At 38.6% G+C, this 19712-nt stretch overlaps 1 protein-coding gene across 22 annotated transcripts in view; it reads left to right on the plus strand.

Annotated features, from left to right (window-relative positions):
- ANK2 (ankyrin 2) overlaps positions 1 to 19712 on the plus strand; it is a 581571-nt gene that overhangs the window by 196694 nt on the left and 365165 nt on the right. For 6 of the 22 annotated variants that reach the window (XM_043513030.1, XM_043513020.1, XM_043513019.1 and 3 more), the window contains exon 1: positions 9196 to 9399. The exons of 1 other annotated variant lie outside the window; for it this stretch is intronic. In XM_043513030.1, the coding sequence (XP_043368965.1) occupies positions 9316 to 9399 (84 nt within the window). In that variant the 5' untranslated portion in view covers positions 9196 to 9315. Of the gene's footprint in view, positions 1 to 9146; positions 9400 to 19712 lie in introns of those variants that run through there. 15 more of the 22 variants (XM_043513034.1, XM_043513038.1, XM_043513036.1 and 12 more) reach the window with 10 other exon arrangements.

The raw sequence follows: 19712 nt of genomic DNA on the forward strand, positions 1-19712 counted from the left end.
CTAGTGAATCAGGTGACTTGGGTACTCTAAATTACACCCATCTCTAGCACAGAAGTGACCCAGGTTCCACAATATTTGTCTGCATTATCTGAAGATGGATAAACTCTTTTATGAATGTTGTTAAAATTATTTCAATTTATAACATTGTTGATTTGAGCATTCATTAAATTGTTTATACATGCTGAGAAGAATCTTATATAAAATCATAGTCCTTGATGGAAAATGTTTCTATAGAAATGTTCCTTAATATTTCTGTAGAGTGGTATTTACTGTAGAATTAAAATCACATGCATCAATCCTTAGCAATTCCAAAATAAAAGTTAAATGTGCTTTTTTGTGTAACGACTTAAAAGTCAGTTCCAGTAACAAACTCATAAGTGAAATTCTGTTAGATATGTTTTTGCTTTATCTTAGTTAGTAACCTCCTCTCCTGCCCCTGCAAATAGTGCAAGCATAATTGTAATAAAGATCAGTGTGAAGGAGAGGGTGTAGGCTAGTGGTAAGAACAGTGGTCTCGGAGAGAGGTCTCCTGGATTCTGCTCCTAGCCCTTGCCAATTATTCGCTGTGTTTGTCACTCTGTGTTTCTCCAAGATGGAGACCAAACCTGTGGGTTTCTCACAATTGTTGCTTGTTAAATGCCTGTGTTTGCATAATAGCTTTGGAACAACTTTCTCCCTGTGATTTTTGTTTTGTGTAATTCAATCTCTGTTCTATTTGGCTATTGGAAACAGAAAACAAGCACACGGTAAAGGGTTAACATACACAAAGAACAAAGGGCTAGATATCTTTTGTGTTGAGGTCCCCTGACAATAGCAGATACACAGCTGGGGAGATGAGTCACCCAGGTGATGAAGTGAGCTGTAGCTCACGAAAGCTTATGCTCAAATAAATTTATTAGTCTCTAAGATGCCACAAGTCCTCCTTTTCTTTTTGCAGATACAGACTAACATGGCTGCTACTCTGAAACCAGGTGAATTTGTCTCTGAAGATGTTTTCTGGCTTTCTAGCATGTTGATAAATGAAGTGTTTGACTCCTCTGCTGCATGACACATCATCATGTAAATTTTTTGTGATTTTTTTTGAAGGAAACAAAGGGTGAACAGGTTACATTTAAAAATGTACAGAGAGACAGGTTTATTCTGTGCTGCTGTCCATTGCTTTTGGTGCTGACATAAACAAAGAAAAAAAATGCAGAACTGACCAGCATTATTTAACCTACTTGCTTTAAAAATAAGTGAAAAGTATATCTAGACAACTTTACTTGTATCTCTTTAGAGAGTGAGGATTGCTGTAAAATGGGGTATGATTTATTGTCTTGAGTTGGATGCACCAGAAGATCATTCATATCAATATGGTATACATCCAGAAGGAAAATCATTTCATACCAAACCTTTCTAAGTGCAAGTTAGTTAGGTATGAAATCCAATCCTTAGGTTGCTTTAGTTGTGCTGCTGGCTGTCCCCAGAATTTGCAAGGTCCAAAGGGGCCTGAATTTTCCCACTTCACCCATCCTTTCCTGTGCTGGGCATAGGAAAGGAGCAACATGGAATCTGCCCTTTGTGTCTGTATATGGTGATTGACTTGTACCTTTTGATTGCTTTATAATAAAGCCTATTTAATTATTGTTGTTTTTAATGACTATTTTGCATACCTACTCCTGCATCTCTTCTTTACCTATAGTCTACTGTAGTTCTTTCTGTTTTCTGTCTCCTTTTTATTCTATAGTTTTTCTTTCTGACTAAAAGAAATCCACTCCAAAGCCACTTACTTGATCTCCTTTTCTTTCTGTCTTTTTTTGGGTCTGCTTTTGGTTCTGACTGTGCTTCACTTGTTGTGGAGAGAATGATTATCGCTTAGGAGACTCTTACATAACAGTGCAGAAGTGCTGGTTTATTGGGTATTATGTATAGTTTAACTTCAGCATTCCTCTTGAGGGATAGAAATAATTTAAAATGCCATTTGTCCAATATTGAAGATATAATTAAAAATAAATGCCTTACCCTTTCCCCTTCTCCCCTACCTCCCATTTTGGCTTGGTTTGATGATTTTAATGATAAACCATTGTTGGTCTGTTCTCCTATACCCCCTAATCCTTCCTCTTTCCCTCCCTCTGTCCCCCTGTGATTTACTCTATTGTTCTTTCCTTATCATGGTGGGACAGATGTAGCCCTCAGGGTTCAGATCAAGGTAACCAGTAGAAACCAGAATCCTCTCAAGGGAGACTCAAGAAACCCCAGAAGATCATCCTGTACAGACCATTTAATAAGTGCAGAACAATTAATGAATATGATTTAGTGATTCTTCCCAATATTAAATACAGACACTATTAACAAAATACAACTATCTGCCTTTTGAAAAAGCAAAACATTTGCATTTATTCAAGCAGAACACACAAGTGCTTTAGTGATAGCAACCATTAAATGCATTTTTATACTTTAAATGAAAAGTTGGATTCTGAATTCAGTGAAAGATTGATCAGTGGGTTGATATGTTCAGTGTGTTAGGAATTACTCCTCCCCCCACCTCCTCCAAGAAGTGGCATAAATGTGGATGAAATAGGCCAGTGTTGCGGAGGAAAGTCCTAACTTGAATATGATATATCTTTCTAATGTTTCTCCATTTCACTGTTTTTCTTTGTAATGGCTGAATGCCTATCATGTGGGATTAAATTTAAATGGGTGTGTTGCTGTTGACTTCAATGGGAGTGGATTTGGCTTTACAGAATGATTATTTGTATTGTAGTAGTGCCCAATTATAGATGAGTAACCCACCATGCTTACGTGTAGTATAAACACATGACAGAGAAAGAGAGTCCCTGCCTTGAGGCTCTTAAATCTAAGTAAGATCTGGGTTGTGGGTCAGGAAAGACTAGGTGAAAAAGCTGCTAGTGTTGTAGTTTAAGCAATAAAAGCAATAATATGGATGCAAATAAATCTCTTTAATCTAATTTGCTTTGGAAAAGGGGAGCATCAATTAGTTGATTAATCCTTTGTCTGAATAACTTAAATAATGAAAGCTCAGCAAATTATTGTGGGTCTTTATCAAAAATACAAAACCCACTTCTTTTTCACATCCTCTGCATCAATGATTTTCATTGTAAATGAAATCAACATTTATTTGATATTGAAAGGTGGAGTGGAAAGCAAATTAAAGGCCAAATGGGAAATGTCAGTTAGCTCAATTGTTTGATCTTTCTTAACTTCATACACATGGGGCCCATTCCGGTTGCTCTTGCTCATGTAAAACGTGATGTCATTTCTTATGTTTTCCCATGGTCAGAGTAAATGTGGGGAAGGCAGCTAGATCCATTAAAGAAAACAATAGTACCATTGCTACCAGTTTGCTAATACTTGGCTAAAATGTCTCTTCTTTGAAGTTTTTCTAGCTTGGAGATGTATGTAGCAGATTGGTTATTCTTTTCTTTATTGCAAAAGAGTAGGTGGGGGATGGGCAGAGGGGAGGGAAAACCAGAGAAAATAGTTTGGGATTGTTTCTACCTTGATCACACTATGATCTCTGCTGCTTGTTGTAGAATCTGCTGTAGAATCTGATTTTTACCTAAATTCTGTAATAACAAACACTAGGGATATTATTTATCTTATCTATTCTGATTCCAAAGAAGTTTTTGGTGTTTGCCCATGATTTCCAGGTCTGTGAGAGCTATTGCTTAGTGCAGTAATGATTATCCTGTTTGCCTACACAATCTCATTATAATGTCGGTTCCTAAATTGTATTATACTTTAAAACACATTGAGGTACACTCTGAAGCAATTGCTGTTTTCAGTGTACTTTGAGAGCAGCCTCTTATCCAAATTTAAAAGGAGAAGCTGGTAAAAAGTACATTCAGGAATCAGAAAAGTACAGTGATGCTTCCTTCTTAGATTCCTGATTCAAAGACAACATGCCAACTTTCTCCTGTGTGGGTGGCTGACCTCGTACTCTACTTAACAGACTGTCATGAATAAGGTTGTCAGCTGCATGCTAAAGATTATTAGTGTGAAAGAAAAGATTCTTTAGCAGGTGAGTAGAACAACATGTGAAAAAAACTTTCTGACAAGTACTAACTCTCACCCTCAAGAACTATCAAAATGCTTTTCAACCATTATTACTGTTTTCATAAATTCCTCTCGTGCAGCACATTTGTCTATAATCTTAGGCAAATTGTCAGATGACTGGCTCCCAAATTGGGATGGATTAAAGTGGAAAAACAAGATATTTCTGAGAAACCTGATTTCACAGTAAACAAGGGGGATGCAAAGTTGCCTAATGGAAAGCATCCAATTTGCTAGTAGATTCAGAAGAGGCTAAAGTCATGCCCAGCAGTAGACATTCCTGTTGTATCTCGGGCCAAATCTTCTGCTGGTGTAAATCACTGCAGCTTCCTTGACCGTCAAACGGACTCCTTGTCTACTTATTCTTGACTGCTTATTTTAAGTGCCTCTGGAAACTGTTTACTGGCTGAATGGTTTATCATTCTTCCATTCTGACATGTTTCAGATGGGCTCAGTAGCTGGTTCTCGGTGGCCTTCTGTTCATTAAAAACCTGACTGAACCACCCATTTAAAAAGGTTACCAAACACTGATCAGATGTCAATGACTTGATCCAGAGATGAAAGTTTACATATTCTTGTGCCAGTCCCCTGAGTCATCCAGTCCCTTTTTTCACCTCCTATGTCTCCATCAATGGTGAATCTCATCTGTTGATAGGAAGTCTTTTGTTTAGTTCAGTTTGATAACAGAAACTTGAGAAGGTAGACTTTTGTCTTGCCCTGTTTAATGATAGTGGGTTTTTTCCTTTGGGTGCTACTGTTGTCATTCATGCCTCAGTTGAAGTAAGTTCCCTTCCTTACTGCATAGAAAGTAAAGTATACTTTAAGCTTTTACTCTCCCTGACCTTATTTTCCCAAACTAAGCATTTTTGCCTTCAAATCCCATGATAGAAGGGACTTCTAAGTCAAAACTTCAGAACTCCTTTTGTATCAACTGGGTTTCCTTGGGCATATAGTTGGGTTAGTAAATTGCTTCTGAAATGTGTGGCTAATATATTCAAACCTGGGTGTCTGAAGTTAGGTTCCTAAAATCATACATAGACAACTAAATAGCAGTGGCCTGATTTTCAAAGGTGCTGAACCATCTGCAGCTCATGTTGACTTCACTTAGGTGGGGTTGCTTAGTGCCTCTGAAGATTAGGCCACTTCATATTTAGGCACCTCATTTTAGGCACCTAGCTATGAAAATTTGCCCACAATCACAGTTCTGAGTGTGTTGGTGAAGTGTACTATGCCTCTTAAAAGTAGAGATGAAATGGGACTTGTCATATATGGATGTGTTATGTTGGACACTGTAATATTTAGCAATAGCCATTTGCGCTGTATCAGGACTACTGTTCCTGACAGCTGTTGGAAATTCTCCTTCAGCTCAAGTGGCAAAGCAAATGTTTTTGGGCATGAAGTTCGTAGGATTGAAAACAAAACAAGCAATTCAGTAAGGAAGCATTTCTCACAAACTAAGAGAGCACTTATTAGATTAAAGGGATTGATTTAATTCTGCTGCAAGAGGATTCTTGAACACTTTCATGGGGACTAGCTGGCATGTTGTTAAGGAACTTTCAAATTACTTTCAAAGAACTGTTCCATAATTTGCTTGCTATTGTGCGTTTGTAGGGACTTCTGGATGTGTAATCCTTTGGCAGCTTTGTGAACAAAATTGAAACCAGGATTTATTCAGCCCCATTAAAGTTGTTTGTAGGGGGATGATTTTATACTGCTCCGTTTCTGTGGAGTACTATTTCCTTTAGTTTTTCATAGATAATTCTAGACTGCATAGGGTGTGAAGTTAGCTATAAGAAGCCAACTAGCTAAATTCTCCATTGTCATAATTACTGGTTTGGGTCCATCTCAAATTAAATAGATCAAAAGACTAGTTACAAGGAGATACACCCGGGAGAGTTTCCTTTCACTGTTCCATCTGAACACCTAAACTCTGATTCATAGGATCCTGGTGATCATGTGTTACCAACCACTGATCTCATAATTGTTTTGTGGTCAGACTTCCTGTTGGAAGCTGATGGGTGTTTATCATGTATGTGATTGAAGCATTCCACTGTTAGTGAGTTAACTTTTCAATCCCTGTACCATATAATTTTAAGGGCCTCCAATGTTAAAAGACTGACAGCTTGTATAGCATTTTGCCAGCTAATGCATTGTGCACTGGGAAGTCGACCCCATAAGATATAAACATGGGACCAGCAAATCTCTCCCACCTGGGGCTTCTTCCAGCCATCTGTTATCTAGGAGTATATTAAGCAGGCTGGTAGTTTGAAGAATACTGAGGAATAAGTGGGACATCCAACATCCTTTTTCTCTGACTTTAAGTTATCTGAGCCAAGTGAGGCATTATTAGTTCACATAAAATACATTCAGTGATAAACTTTTTGACTCCCTATTTACTAAGTTTCATATTGTATTTCTGTGGTAACAGGATATAAGAAATTGTAACATGTCACAGAGTGTGAACGTTATTTTCCATGACTGCATTTAAGATCCTGTTGCCAAAATTCCCAGACTTAGAGAAAACAGGGAAACAGCAGTTAAGGTTAATGAGGATGTCATCCTTCAGCGAGTTTGTACCCTTCTAGCATTGTCTGTCCCATTAGTAGGTATTTGATATGCTTGTCACAACAAGCTTTTTCAATTTATTCCTTTTGGAATATTGTCACAGTATACCCGTGATTTCCCATAAGGGTGATGCTGCACTGCTGCCATTATAAGCTAACAGAATAGGGAAAACATCTGAGAAGAAATGCACACTGTCACTAGCAAAACACCTATTCTTAATATCTAATAATCCTACTTTGTTTGCAATCTGGTCTTCTGGCCAGAAGTGGCTGCTTCCCCCTATATTTTTGTGTTCTCAAAAGCTTATGTGAGGGTGGAGCTGTGAGAACTTTTGAAAGCCTACCTAATCAAAGTGAAAATCTCAGAAACCTGCTTCACGCACCCCTAATCTCACAAGCTCTCACTGATGCCTGGCCACATTGCAGTGACAGTAGCCTTGTTTTTTCCCTAGTCTTTCTCTTTTATCTGGCTTTAGCCTTCCACCATGAATAACTCTTCTCTTGACGTTTGGGATAGCAGCTTCCATATTCTTGGGAGCCTGAGGGAACCCTCAGAGTTGGAGAGAGGTCTTTCTAAGTCAAGCTGTATCACTGCAATACAATATAATCAATGATACTTCAGTGATGCAGTATGTGTTTTTTTTTTTTTTCCAATGTCAATATTTTTATCTGTCTGGGATTTTCATAGTTCAAAAATCCATGTTTTTAAATTTATCCAGTTTTTGTGAGGTTTGCAAGAGAGATTCATACAGTAACAAAACAAACACTAAGTACCTCATCTCAAGGCACATCCAGGGCACATCTTTCCCTAAGGAGCAGTTTTGTAGTTGGGATATAGATGTAAACAGAAAGTTTTAAAAGTTTAGGCCTACAAAGGAAAGGGACCAAAAGGGAAAACAGCTGAGAATCTAAGATAGAGCATTTAAAAATGACTCTAGCACACAAGGGTATTTTGCTTCTGAGTTAAAAGCATGCCTTTTGTCTTTCTAGGTTTCACAAATGACTCCTGACACTAATAACAAATGACTTCTCCATGATTTCCCCAAACATTTACCATGACAAATTACAGCTCTAATTATAGCATAACAGATGCAAAGTAATATTGTGTCTGCCTTCTTCGAGTTATCCCTCTCCTTCCTTCAATATGAAGATTCCTACTTTTTACTAAGAAAAAAGTCACCTCTAAGTAGCTCCAAATAAAGAGTTGCAGACTGCTGTTACATATTGAACATATTATTGTTATGATGCAGATGTTCATTGTGTTAGCCGCTGATTTAGTCATGGAACTGCACATTCATGCCTTATTGGTTCCTTCCTTTTGTTTCCCTCACCCTAGCTACTGTTAAGGAAGGAGGGCAAGTTTCTCTTGTTTCTTTATTCAGTAGTAAGTGGAACAGTATTTTTGTTAGCATATTCACTGGAAGAAATAAAGAACTTTCTTTGCTATTCCGACATGCATTTACATCAGTCTTTTCAAAACAAGGTGGGGGTGATTTAGTTTAGACTATGAACTATTTGTTCACACTGTGGAAACCATTTTAGTATGATTTGGACTTAATCTCAACAATTCCACATGTAGTTTTCTTAGTCTATTGATGTTACAGCAGTGACTTCACTAATGTGTCTGGGATTCAGGACAAGGGTATGTGTGTTTCTACTGCGCCTAGTACAACATGGAACCTATCTTGACTGGGGCCTCTGTCCGCTGCTGTAATTGAAATAATAAATCTTAATCCATGAATTAGAGAGGTGGGATAGAATACTGGTGTCTATGCAGGGCTCCAGTACTAACACAGGCAGAAAATTGTTGTTGAAGTATTATGGCACCTGGGAATGGGAATTTTGCCCACTTAAGAACTGGATCCAACAAAATGTATTCATAAATTTGATTTAGATTCTTTGATTAGAATAAAACAAATCCAGGAATCTGTGCCCAGCAGGCATACCGGGTAAGAGAAGGTCTAGCTTCTAACATTCATTACTTCCTTTCAGTGGAAAGAAAAGTTGATAGTGTGAAAGTACTAGTTAAATATGACTTCCATCTTTGTGGGCTTCTTTTCAAGTGGAACGGAATAACTGTAATCAGAATTTAATGTTCCAAAATTAGAATGCTCTCAGTAACCATGCTGCTGGAGTAAGAATTAGATTTGGGTTTACACTAGTGTATTACTGAAAGCAGAATTTTGCCATCCTTCCTTTGCATAAAATGTAATGTACCCCCTTGGGTTTAGGAAGCACTGCAAAGTTGCTACAGTGATCTTATATGCCTTGTATCCGCTCAGCGTTGAAGTGCTCTCGCATACAGGAATTCTTGTGCAGCCTTTTCCCCACATCTCATCAAAAAGGAGATTGTATCAAGCAACAGCTAGTCATCATGCTGATGATCCCTGCACCCTGTGCTAGATCCCGACATTCTCAGATCAAGGCTTTCTTCATTGTAAAGCATCCAGATTCTGTTGGTAATTGGTTGAATCAGATTTAACAATGCAGTCAGATAAACAGTTGTGGCAGCTGCTGCCATGGCAACATCATTATGCTCACCCTACCAGTGCGTCCTCTTCCCTCCCCCACCAACACACACACACAGACGCGCACACATACACCCCTCCTCTTCTCCAGCAAGTGACACACTCACTAAATGGTCTGTACAGTTGGGAGGGTTTAATGGCAGAGCTCTTTGCTTCCGAAACTGTTCAAAATGATGAATGGAGAAGCAGCCCAGAAAAGTGATGGTGGAGAGAAGTACAATGGCAGTAATCAGAGGAGGAAAAGACCCAAGAAGGTAATGTGAACAGAGACCGCAAAAATTTTGTGTGAGGAAACAGAGCGAGACTGTAGGAGTGGCTTGAAGACTAGGGATGCTGGAGCATCGAGCTTTAGTTGAAGCGCAGTGATGTGTCTGTAGCTTTCTCTTCCTCTGTAGATGAGGGAAAGGCAAGCAATACTGTTTGTTTGTTGATAACGTTGTAGTTTAATGTAGAGCTCATAATGGATGAGCTGGGTGAGATACTGTGATGTGTACACAGCTAAGGTGTATGATGTACATGAAGCTTAGAGAGGGATTTTGTTGCTGCCACTGATGGATGGCTCCATAGCTAACCTGGTGAGAGAGAAAATCCTAGGGTTTTTGGTGTGTCTTGAAAGGTGAACTAATAATGTTATGTTAACTGATCTGGGCAGTGAAGTGAAAGGCTTTTTTGACAAGCAGGAGCCTGTTTTGTTGCATTAGTCTTGACTTCATTAGACAGCAAATGAAATCCTTTCAGCACTGGATTCAGAGTGTCCCTTTTCGGATAGAGGCAATTAGTTGTGACAAAGAGATTTTACCCCTGGGCGTGATGTCTCTGACTTAACTTTTTATGTTTTTTATTTTTTTTTTGAATTACTGCAAATTTACCTGCAAATGGATTTACCCACCTTTCATTTAATTTGCCAAGAAAGTTCTGTATTTATGTTTAAGAAAATGGCTAAACAGAAGGTATAAAATTAATTTAAAAAATACAGTTCAGTGTTTTGTATAGATCCCTGTAGCACTTCAGTGGTGAAAACCAATAAGGTAAAACTATACAGCCACACCCAGTTTCCAAGATGCACTTTCTCTACAGCCATGCTGTCTCTAGAGAGTGAGTGATTTAATTTTTACAGCTTCCAGTACCAAACAGTTGATCCCCTGACTTGAAGTAGTGTCCTCGTACAATTAAGACCATTGATTAAACCAACTAATTGCTCTTGACTATTTTTCTTTTCTCTTTCTTTTAATGGGAAAGAGTGCAGATAATCCTGAAAAATTGTAAAATGGCAGGTAAGGCAAAAACGTATCTCAGCCGCTCACCCATGTTTTATTTATTAAGGGCTAGACTCTGCCTCTCATTGAGTAATATCTTATCCTCCAAGTAGTCTGATTTAAATTGAACAACCCATCTAGTAAGGTATTGCTCAAAGTGAGGCAGAATTTGGCCCTTAAAAACAGCTTTTTAAACCTGTATAGACTTTTTATACTGTTATAACATTGTGTTCCAGGAAAATAAACCACTGTATTTTTAGCAATTGGATCGTATATAATGGAGACTAATTAACACAGGCCTTTAGAAAAAGGAGTTTGAACCGGTAAAGGAAGTCTCCTGATGGATAATAAATATGATATGTACTTTTATATTTCACAAAGCCTGTGTTTGAATAACTACAAGGATGTGACATAATCCAGCCAAAGCAAGAAAACGGAGAGAAGGCTGAAACATACCCACCCCACTCCACTGTGCCTAGAATATTGCCTGAGTCTCCACATAGTGGGGAATTTTATATAGCACGTCAGGTGTTAGCGTTTCTGCCTCATCTTAACTCTAAATTTTAGGGCCAAATTTTCAAAGGGTCTTTATCTGTGTGTTATGTATGTAAAACTCATTTGTGTGTGCACCTGTGGATATGTACATGCAGAAATGAGGTAATCAAGTGCAATTATATAGACATTATTACTAGAGGAACTGGGAGCAGTCCTGCAAAGAGATGGGCTAGAAGATCTAATAATATAGTTAGGTCTTTTCCATCTCTAATTTTTATGAGTTACACATCTGTTAGATTGTTTTAAAATCTAAGTTTGTCAGACACTTTTTGTCCCTAAAATGCTAATATATTCCAGTCTGCTGCTAGCCAAATGAATGCATCAAAGTGTGTGTGTATTTAAAAAAAAAAAAGTCCAATGTCTCCCAAGGGCTAATATATCTACATCTTTCAGAAATATAATAAGTGGTCACATAGCTCTTTAAAATAATCTTTTGATGATTTAAAAAAATAATTTGAGCTATTTCAATTCAAATACAACAAAATAATTTTTAAGCCTTATCTTCATGGTAACTTTCCTTGCACATATTATAACAATGACTTGCGTGCATTAAGACATTGAGGCTTCAAGCCTGCAAAGGGTCCTGCCTGCCTCCCTCCTGGACCCTTGCTTCCATGTGATGTCTCCATGTGGCTCAGCACATGAGGATTCCTTTGTCGACTCTGGGGATACATTGCTAGGACTCCGATTCAGTCAGATACATGCAGGTGGATCTTCATGGCTGCCTGGAGTCCTGCTAAAGTCCCTGGGCCACCTCATAAGCTCAGGAATCCGACTGTATGGCTTAGTGTACAGGAGTAGGGCCTAAATTTCTAGGTGAATTTAAAAAAAAATTTTTTTTTTTACACATTCAATGTAGCTAGATAGATTTTAGAATTTTTTTTACTCTGCCTAGAAGAAAATATTAATGCTAAAAATTAACTGAAGTCAAAAGCTTATATATCAGAGAAAGATGGGATATATTAGAATGGTGGTGTAGGGGCAGCATAAACAGTTTAGCTCCTGTATTCAGCATAGTGGGATGATTCTTAATGTAAAGCCAGCACTTTAGGAGTAACATATGTCATACGTGGAGCAGCACCTGGTTCCTGTTGTAACACCCAACCTGTACAGTGCCATAGTGCTGATTAATTCCTATACTTACCCTGATAACTCCTGGGGTTTCATCCTGTGGCATCTTGAGCATGTTCTGGAAGGTGCTAAGGGCAATGGTGAGTACTTTCCGGAAGGTCTCAAACTGCCGCTGGCTTGGGTTGGGCCATGAGTTGTAGGATTCTATGAAGTTAATTTCTTAATATAGTACATTATTGTCATGGGAAATGAGTCTTTTGGTTTTTTTTTTTTTTTTAAATTGTAGCACCTCTCTGTTAGGAAAAGCCTGTGGGCTTCTTTGTGGCAAGTTAACTTGTTCCTGTTTCCAGTAATACAATCACCGATGGATTTTTATTAAACTGGTGATCATGAAACACACAAAATGTATCATTGATGGATGCAGAAATGGTCTGTCTCACTTTATTAAAGACTCCCACTCTGAACAGTTGCATTACTTGTTCTTTAAGAGTGATTAACTTTAGGGACTGCCTCTCACTCTATGCTTGTAGTGTCAGGCACAATGGAGACCCAGTCTCAGTTGTGGCATCTAGGCTCCACTATAGTATAAATAATAAGAAAAAATGTAATTGTTTTGTTTTTTATTTTTTTTAAAAACAGTCTAGGTATAGAATAGGGAACAATTACTTTGCAGATTGGCCTTATATTACTTAAGAGGACAAATCAATAGCGAAGACACAAAGTCTGGTGTTTGCATTGTAGACCTACATGCAAGGCTCTGGGAGTTCTGAGAGAATGGCTTTTACAGTTTAAAACCAATTTTTGATGTAACTGAGTAGCAGCCGTGTTAATCTGTATCCGTAAAAAGAAAAGGAGTACTTGTGGCACCTTAGAGACTAACAAATGTATTGGAGCATGAGCTAAATCTCCCCAGTATATTTTCCAATGTATGCATCCGATGAAGTGAGCTGTAGCTCATGAAAACTTATGCTCTAATACATTTGTTAGTCTCTAAGGTGCCACAAGTACTCCTTTTTCTTTTTATCAAAAATTGGTAATTTGTTTGTTTGAAGCTAGCCTGGTGTGATTAGTGTGTTTATTTTTCTAAACCTGAATCTTTCACCCTATTTTAAGCTTAGCCAATAGTTTCATATTTGCTATTTTTCATATTAACTATCTCCTGCAGGTTTGTGCTTGCAAACATTGTAGACTGGCTTGCAGAGGTTGAATTATACTTACAGGCTGTTCAGTTTTAATGACTATAAATGTGGCTATTTAAACACTTACTCTACTAGTTTTGTAAATTACTTCATTTTTCCCTCTGCCAAATTCAGAGGAAAATTCTGTATCGATTGATCTTTATATTTGTGGAATACAAGCTAGTGAGGTGTCATAAATATTTATTAGTCAAAGCTGTTGTGAGTGCCATCACAAGTAAATTTTTAACCAGTGGTTAGTCTTCCTGTAAAATCAATATTGAGATTTCTAAAATAATAGTTCCCATCTGCTGCGTTTTGTTTGCTCTGTTTGTTGCCTTTATTTTCCTTTAGCTCTGCCTCATCCAGCCTTCATCAGTTGATTCCATCTCCCAATCTCTGTCATTGTTCCTGGAAATGGACAGGGTCAACACTACTCTTTGCACCAACAGATAGGCTCTTGCCTGGTTAGTTTAACCTTACCCCCATCCCACCATCCTAGGAGAAAGTAACCTCTGCTAATCTCAGTGGAATGCTGGATTTTACTGTAAATTTAAAGGGCAGAAGGAGCTGGTGAAGAACAATTATGTTAAATAAATTATTTCTTTTTCTCATTCACATTTGAGTGGCTAAAATCGCTTGTACTAAAACTAAACCAAATTTAGCAGCTCTAATTTTAAGACCACTCACCAGTCTAGTGTGCTGATGAACAATTCTGGAAATAAAAGTTACATTCTTCTACTCAGTGGTTCGAATTATCCTCTCACACCAGTTTTTCAGATCTGTACTTCCATTGGCTTCAATGGCTCCCACTTTTCATAGGTGTAAGCAAGAGGAGAATTGGGTTCAGTGTTTATAGTGGTGTTACTGAGATCAGAATCTGGCCCTCATCTCGTGTTCTCCGACAAGCTTTACAGTATATTAGATTCTTGGTATGAAATTAACTGCATGGTCACAATTTCATTTCAGTCATATTTTTTCTTCAGGTTTGATTGCTGTTTGTAGCAGATAGAAACATAAAATGAAGAGTGTTGTGTTTATCTCACTAGGCACTAAGGACATTCACCTATTGCAACAATGAAATTGATGATCATAAAGTCCCCGATTAATTACTACATACTGTGGGTAGTTTAATAATGGAAATCAACAAAAAGAGAAACTGTAGTCAAGTTTGGTACATCCTTGGAGGTAGGTATGTACATGAGGGGTTAAAAGAGAACTATGTTTTAATTTTAATGTACTATTTGAAAACTATTATTAGCTTTTGATTTTCTGTCTAGGGATGCTTTGCTTAAGACAGAGAGTAAAATTCTCCTCTCTGTTCCACAGAGCAGTTGAGCTCAACTATGATATCCTATTCTCACTACTTGATCCAGTTTGAATTCTGTGCACGAAAGGAGAGCAGAATATTGGCTGAGATCATCGGCCAGGTGAACCTGAAAGGAGAAAATAGTTTAAGTAAAATCAAAAAGTGACAGAGTTCAACTAATGTTTACTTAATCTTAAGTGGTGCCTTGCATTCAGTGATCTCCAAGTTCTTTCCTGTCAATCTTCCAACCCTCTGTTAACCCCATTTTAAAGAAGGAGAAGCTGAGGCACATTTAGTGAAATGATTTTTCCACAGGTCACGTGTGAGGCTCTAGCAGAGATGGTAATAGAACTGTGGTGTCCTGATCTCCAGTCTCTTGATTTCACTGCTAGATCACAAAGCTGATGAAGAGCATATGGTAGGGAACACTTTCCCTTTTGTGACTTTATTAAGAACATCTTACATTAATTACAAACCCACTCCTTATACAGTTATTGCTAGAGATGAACTGAAAACAAAACCGCAATACTCTTGGACTGTTGAATACTCCTGGACTGTTTGATCAAGATTTGGACTTTGCACATCAGGCTCACCTCTAGTTATAGTACACCTCATTTTATGTACCTATTGCAAAACTTTGTATAAAAATATAAATCCTTGTATACAGTGGATTTGGTTCTCATTTATACCAAGGCCAATGAATACCAATGCAGCATTGTGATGTGGCCTTAAAATAGATGTAAATGTTGGCCTGAAAGTAAATGCGTATCAGACCTGTAGTGAGTATTGAAGTTGAATTATGTGTAGCTTAATACACATTACAGAAATTTGCATTGGTGTAACTACATCAGTGGGCAAGTTTCACAGGTATAAGCCCCACTTTGTCAGAGCCACACATCTACATTAGGAATTGGTACTCTTGGCAGCATATTGATATACTTATACCAGTGTACAGAGCCTCTGGCACCAAGGAAAGGAACACATGCAGAAGACAAACAATGAGGGCATATGAAGAACAAGACCTTGTACAATGCAGTTCTGGGCACTGTATAAATCATTGACAGCAATGAAAATGGTTATAGCGGAGTTGTACAAGCTGCTTCTGCCACTGCAGTCAGGCAATGGGTGTGATATTACACTTTTTAGGAATGAGGGCATTAGGATGCAATGATCATTGTTAGCCCTAATGAAAAGGGAAAATGACAATGGACAACACAGCTGATGTTCTGACTTAACTCAGTTGTGTGGGAATGCAACACTTGCTACCGAAGGGAACCTAATGGCAGAACCTGCCACCACCTAGGGACTACCAAAGGATAATGATTTAAATCAAAATGTTTTTGTTTAGTGACAGACCAGATCTTAGTAAAGCATTCCAAAAGTCTTACCGTGCTTCCACTGAACCTATTGGAGTTTCATTATTGACTTCTTTAGATGTATGGCTGGGACCCAATCTAGAAAAATCTTTAGGATTACATGAAAATTTCTTTCAGTGCTTAGCAATGTGATATGAAATGCATAATATTCCATATCTAATAGAAAGCAACTCTTTTAGAGTTAGCATTACACTATTCAACAAGTCCTCCTAGAGAGTGAATATTTCAGCCATGCTACTCTTGCTGCTAGCAGCCTCAGATTGTTTAACCTGAATACTTCCCCACATAGCCCAATGAGCGTTGTTGCAATCTTGTCTTTAATAAGCACAAAGCTCTTTTGATGAGCAATACTTTTACAAGTAGTAGAAAAAAGTAGTAAATTTAGTACTGTATATCTGTCTTTGTATGTTTCCAGTCTCCATGTTATATCTGCCATTTTAAAATATTTTGTAGTAGTTCTATTTACATGCAACACTTCTCACTTTTTACTCCCTGCTTTTATCCTTGTGGTAACTAATTAGTATTATTAATTAGTCACCACAGTGACACGTGTGGCTGTAGCATGCCTTTCACTGCAATATGTAGCGATGTGGCTAGTGCTTGTACTCTACATGCCACCATAAGTGTAGACTTAGCCTTAGACAATCCATCTACCTAGATATCCCCAAATATGTGCACTCATTTTGCTCCCCAGACAGTCCCCACTCAGCATCCAGTTACCCACACGCACAGGTCCCAGTCGCAGCCTAGCAACCTCTACATACCCTCCAGTATCCCCATCAAGCTGCCAAGTTTTGTGCAGCTCTGTGACATACCCTGCTACCCCCACACCCCAATCGCTACTTGGGGAGGGTGTGCTGACCATAAGGTGAAGTTTGTGGCTATATGCAAACTTGCCACTGCATGAATTGGCATATGACATGTATAGCAGGTAAAAAGGTAAAAATAAGGAACCCTGGACCTTACAGGGTGAGAGAAGCAGAGGGAAGCTTGGGAATGAGAGCTCTTACCTTCAGGTTAAACTGCTGCGATTAGATATTTTCCAGTCTTTGCAAACTAAACAAATTTTTGGTCTCGGTGAAGAGAGGTTGTTTAGATCTACATTTTAAATCATTGTGACTGCTTCTGAACTGAGTTGTTTGTTATTTCAAGTGCAATTGAAATGTCCCACTATATACTGCATGAATGCATGTCATAGACCATACGGCACTCAGTCACTGTTCACAAACATCAGAATGCTGCCAGAAATGACCTCTACATGATAGTCCAATTTTTCAGGTGTATACCAGCTCCTGAACTGCATGGACAAGACTTAAATTCATTGACATAGCCCACGTTGTCACAGAAAAATCTAAGAGTTAGAAATGCAAATACTCAGTTCGCATGTCCATTTTCCCCTTTGCACATTCAGTAGAGATTGTGAAAATGTGGCCCTTGTGCGTGTATTTATTTAAGATTATGGCATTGCTGATTTATAGGTATTTTAAGCCAGTTGCCTGAACATTGTCCAGAAAATAAAAGATGCCTCCTCATAGACTTCTGGAAATACAAAAACGGTCCTTCAGAACAAAGATAAAATACTTTGGGTAGGCTGATTGAAACCATAATGGATGCGTGCTTGAATTCTCTCACCTTTTGTATTGCTGCATCCAGCTGGCTAGCCACCATGCTTACATACAGGTAAATAAGCTGTGTCCAAGTTACATTTGCTCTACAATTTAGCTGATGTGCACATGTGAGCATACACAAACATTTAAACGTTCAGTCTCTATATGAAGTGCTCTCTAGAGAGAGGGTCTGTTTGCAATTTAGGCTCTGGAGGAAACAGCTGAATAAATTGCCGTAATTATGGTTTGAAATGATTGTCTAGGTTAAACACCTTACAGGTTTCTACCATATGCTAAGTTGCTCAAAGCATAACTGTAGCTTTTAGTTACTCCTTTGAGCAGTGATAAGTATAAATAGCCTTGCATGGCATATTCTTATATACAGTGCTATAATTGTTGGATCTGATTAAACCGCCTATGTGAACTTGTGTATTGCTCTGAATCTACAGAATCATGTAAAATTGTGGGGTTTTTTTATTATGTTAAATACAGTCTGTTCACTGTGATAACCTGAAAGATGTGGCAGAACAATGTTCAAAATATAGTTAGACCATATAATCACTGCACATTACTTTCTCAAATAGTTCTAAAATACGTAAATGTAAGAGAAGGCTAGAAAAATGTGGCGAATTCATATTCTTTTCTACAGAAACGATTCTGGTCTTTTTGGTGATTCACCGTTATGTTAAAAAAAATTGCTCTCCTGTAGTTAACTTGTATTCAAAAGGATCGGTTATTCCATTATTACAGTTATATGCTGTAACTATTCCGTGTCTCTATCAAAGGAAGAACAGACACCAGAATATGGATTAAAGTATTATGAGTTTATAGCAGGTGTGGCCAAACTTACTGACCCTCTGAGCCACATATGATGATCTTCAGAAGTTTGAGAGCTGCAAGACACAAACAACCTTTACACATGCATTTAAAAAAAATATAAACATCCTACTTACTGTATCACGGCTAATTACTGCTAGAGCTAGAGGCTTTGTGGGTCTCCATCCTGGTCATAAGTCTTTGGAAATCTGGTTGATATGTTGTCAAGGCGGTACGGAGGAGCTTGGTCAGATGTTGATTTGTAAGGACTGCACGATGTTTTGATTTTACTCAGTGTCATGGAGTATGGCAATTCACAGCAGTATATTGGGCCAAAAATTGAAATGAGTCGCACACTCATCTTACTGAGTTGAGAATACTTCGTTCGAGGCACTTGCTTCCAGAACTTGATTGTAAACTGTGATTTATGCAACATCTTTAAAGCCTGGTCTTTGTGGAGTTCCAGTAGTTCCATTTCTACAGTAGATGTTTCTGTAACCACGGTTTGGGAATCAGACAACTGTCGTTGATCACATTAACCATGAATGGGGATTACAAGAAAGGCAAAGTCTTCAAACCTGCTCTGAAAGTCATCAAGAAGTCCTTGTAATTTATTCCTTGTATTCCTCAAGTTTGTCTTCTACTTTGATGTTAGGGAATGTGTTTACCCAACTCTTGAGATGGGGAAAATGGTTGAAGTCTCTTGACACTGTCTCTTTGCAGACACTTTAACTTGTTCTGGAAGCTGAAGATTATCTGAGTAAAGTCAGAAATAATCTTATCCTTCCCTTGGAGCACCAAGTTGAAAGTTTGCAGATGCTGCCAAGGCTGAAAGTAAAATTGAAAACTTACTGGTATGGGGGCCAGAAGGGGCGGGGCCTTGGGCAAAACGGGCGGGGGTTGGAGGGTCTACGTCCCCCAGCCAGCCCTTCCACGCTGCCTGGCCGCACCACCCATGACTATTTAAAGGGCAACGATGATTTAAAGGGCCCGGGTTTCCGGCCGCCGCTGCTGCTATCCCTTTTGCACTCCCCTGTCAGCGGCCCTGCTGCTATGGACCCGGCAGGCCACTGACGGGGAGCGCAAAAGCAGCAGCAATGTTAAAGTGCTGCTGCGGCAGTCCTTTAAGCAGAGTCCTTAAAACGGTGCTGTAGCAGCGCTCTAAATAAAGGCGGTAGGGGCCGGTACCGGCAGCCACTTTTTACCGGTACACCATACCGGCCTATACCGCCTTACTTTCACCCCTGGATGCTGCATAATATCAGTGAAAAACATCAGATTCTGCACTCATTGCTCATCTTTCATTTGTGGATAGGACTTTTCCTTTTCTTCAAGGAAAGTATTGATATGCTCCAGCAGTTCCACAAGCCTATTTAAGACATCAGTGGTTGATAACCACCTC

Source organism: Dermochelys coriacea, chromosome 4, assembly GCF_009764565.3.
Source record: "Dermochelys coriacea isolate rDerCor1 chromosome 4, rDerCor1.pri.v4, whole genome shotgun sequence".
NCBI lineage: Eukaryota > Metazoa > Chordata > Testudines > Dermochelyidae > Dermochelys > Dermochelys coriacea.